This window comes from Solanum pennellii, chromosome 11 (assembly GCF_001406875.1).
Source record: "Solanum pennellii chromosome 11, SPENNV200".
In the NCBI taxonomy this organism is placed as follows: Eukaryota; Viridiplantae; Streptophyta; class Magnoliopsida; order Solanales; family Solanaceae; genus Solanum; species Solanum pennellii.
In genome coordinates, this window is record NC_028647.1 from 65490828 (window position 1) to 65493216 (window position 2389).

Sequence of the window (2389 nt, forward strand, 5' to 3'; positions counted from 1 at the left end):
TATATATATATATATATATATATATATATATATTATATGTCTGTGTGTGCGCGCGCTATATTTATATGATGTATACACACTCACTCTCATATAGTCTTATAATACACACCAAATGTATTAATTTCTGTTCGTGTTCATTTTGAGAGAACTTTGTTATAGTTTCATTTTAGTAGAATCTGCTTATATCTGAATTCTGATTATGTTTATGATCGGAGAATTTCCAGAAAATATTCTGTACTGTAGCCAATTTTGAAAAGTCCTGACAATTATGCCTCTTGACTAGCACTTTGCGAGTTACAATCATTTCAAGACACTTCTTATCTACTGTGTAGTATGTTGAATTTTGAGTGTATCTGTACTTCTGAACTGGTACTTTGTGAGTTGCAATCTTTCCAATTTTTTGATACTCTGAAATATGTGATGATATTTGTTGCCATCTCCTTTTTGAAAGAGGTAGGAGCATGTTGATTTGAAAAAAGTGAACAAGTTCTTTTTGTATCTGCATAATTATGGTAACAAATTATCCAGTCTTTAATTGTAAATGCATAATATGGCTAATTGTCTATCAGCAGATACCAGGACAAGAAAATTTCTTACAATATTATCTTTTACTTTTTCTTTTCTATTTCAGCTGGTTGAAGATTCCATGGTGAAATTGGACAGAATCTGTCGGGAGGCAAATATTATTTTAATATTTGCACGTTCCTATGGTCTCATGGGTCTTGTACGGATCAGTGTGAAGGTAATCTTAATGCTTCTTTCTTGCTATTTTAGGACTGATCCAACTTTGAAATCCAGTACCGATAGAGAACTGTGGTCCGGAGCAGTGACTACCGTTAGTCCATTATCATGGATTTCTTCTCAGGATCGATTTTATTGTGAGGAACTAACTTGTAGAGAAACAACTGTCAAGTGATAGGAGCAGAGTGAAACAATGAATGAGCAAAGAATTAATGATGAGTTTGGTTTATGTGTTGACCAGAATTTATCTTCTATCTGCAGGAACATACAGTAATTGAATCGAAGCCTGATCATTTTCTAGATGATCTTCGGCTTAATAACCCATGGCCAGAACTTACGAGGTCAGCCTTTTCTTTGTGCTTTCCTCTATGGTTGACATGTTAGAGTTCTACAATAATGATCTGTTCACTTAGCACTATCTCTTATTTTTAAACACATGCACCCGTGTGTCTTATTTTCTTTAGGATGATTTTGTGGAGTGGGGAGTATATGCCAGGAAGCAGGGGCACCCAAGAGTGTAGTATAATGATTAATCAAGTGGATATAAATCCCGGAGACCTAGATTCAGATTTCAGTAGAGACAAAAAATCACTTGGTGATTCTTTTTATCTGCCTAAGCCTTGATAACCAAACTTACCTGATACTTGTGTTGGTAAGAGGTAGAAGGAAACGGTGAAATAATCGATATGCACAAGTTGGCATGGACACCATTGTTGTTGAAACAAGATATTCTAGGGAGTAGAGGCTATAACGTTATTGTTTTCTTATAAGTTGCGGATGATATCACCATATTCTTGTCAGATCATAAAAGCGGCTTCATTTATGATCTGATAAGAATATGGTAATAACTTGGAAGAAAAGGGTAGTCGTACTCCCTAGTATATCTATTTTACATTGCCCGGTAATGTCTAGTACTGCATTGGTTTGGTCTTTAATGGGTGGTGCCAGTCACAATCAGAGAAGTATTGGTTAACCGGAGATTTAGTGGATGTGAGAGAAGACACAGGGTAGGAGTTGTCGCTCTACTAGAACCTATGTGACTATTTGGAGAGAGAAATAGGAGAGCATTTGATAGTATAGTATAGAGGAGGACTATGTACACCTAAGAAATAGCGTTCTTTTCTGGATTTCCTCTTGGTGCACCCGTGAGGTCCTGGTAGGTATGTAGGTATATAGAATATTGGCTTTTGTTTGTAGAAAATCACATCTTTTTATAAAACTTTTTACTTTTCCCTATATATTTATTTATTGTATGTGGGTGTTTGATGCCCTTTGTGTATATAATCAGAGAAATATTGAATGGAGGTTAACTGATGATTTATAACTTTCTACTTCGTTGTTGAACTTCTGAAATGGCTTTGAAGATGAAATGTTAATATTGAGGGTATTTTTTGTCTTCTGGATGTTTATTCAGGTACTAGTAATACCTATCTTGTTAATCCATCATTTACCCGGTATAAAACAATACAGTATTTGAGGTATAACTTAAACAGTATTAGCTATGCAGGAATTGAGAACACGAACAAACACTAGATTAATTAGTACATAATTTTATACAGTGATTATTTTGTCCAATACACCAAACCCAAATACCATATGTTCTTTCTCCTTGTTAGCAATTACATCCCCCCCCCCCCCCCCCCCCCCC

The 2389-nt window shown here is 35.3% G+C and overlaps 1 protein-coding gene across 4 annotated transcripts in view; it reads left to right on the top strand.

Annotated features, from left to right (window-relative positions):
* LOC107003068 (NEDD8-activating enzyme E1 regulatory subunit AXR1-like) overlaps positions 1-2389 on the top strand; it is a 16392-nt gene that overhangs the window by 5192 nt on the left and 8811 nt on the right. For all 4 annotated transcript variants that reach the window (XM_027913216.1, XM_027913217.1, XM_015201314.2 and 1 more), the window contains exons 4-5: positions 632-742; positions 1003-1082. In XM_027913216.1, coding sequence (XP_027769017.1) covers positions 632-742; positions 1003-1082 — 191 coding nt within the window. The remainder of the gene's footprint in view (positions 1-631; positions 743-1002; positions 1083-2389) is intronic.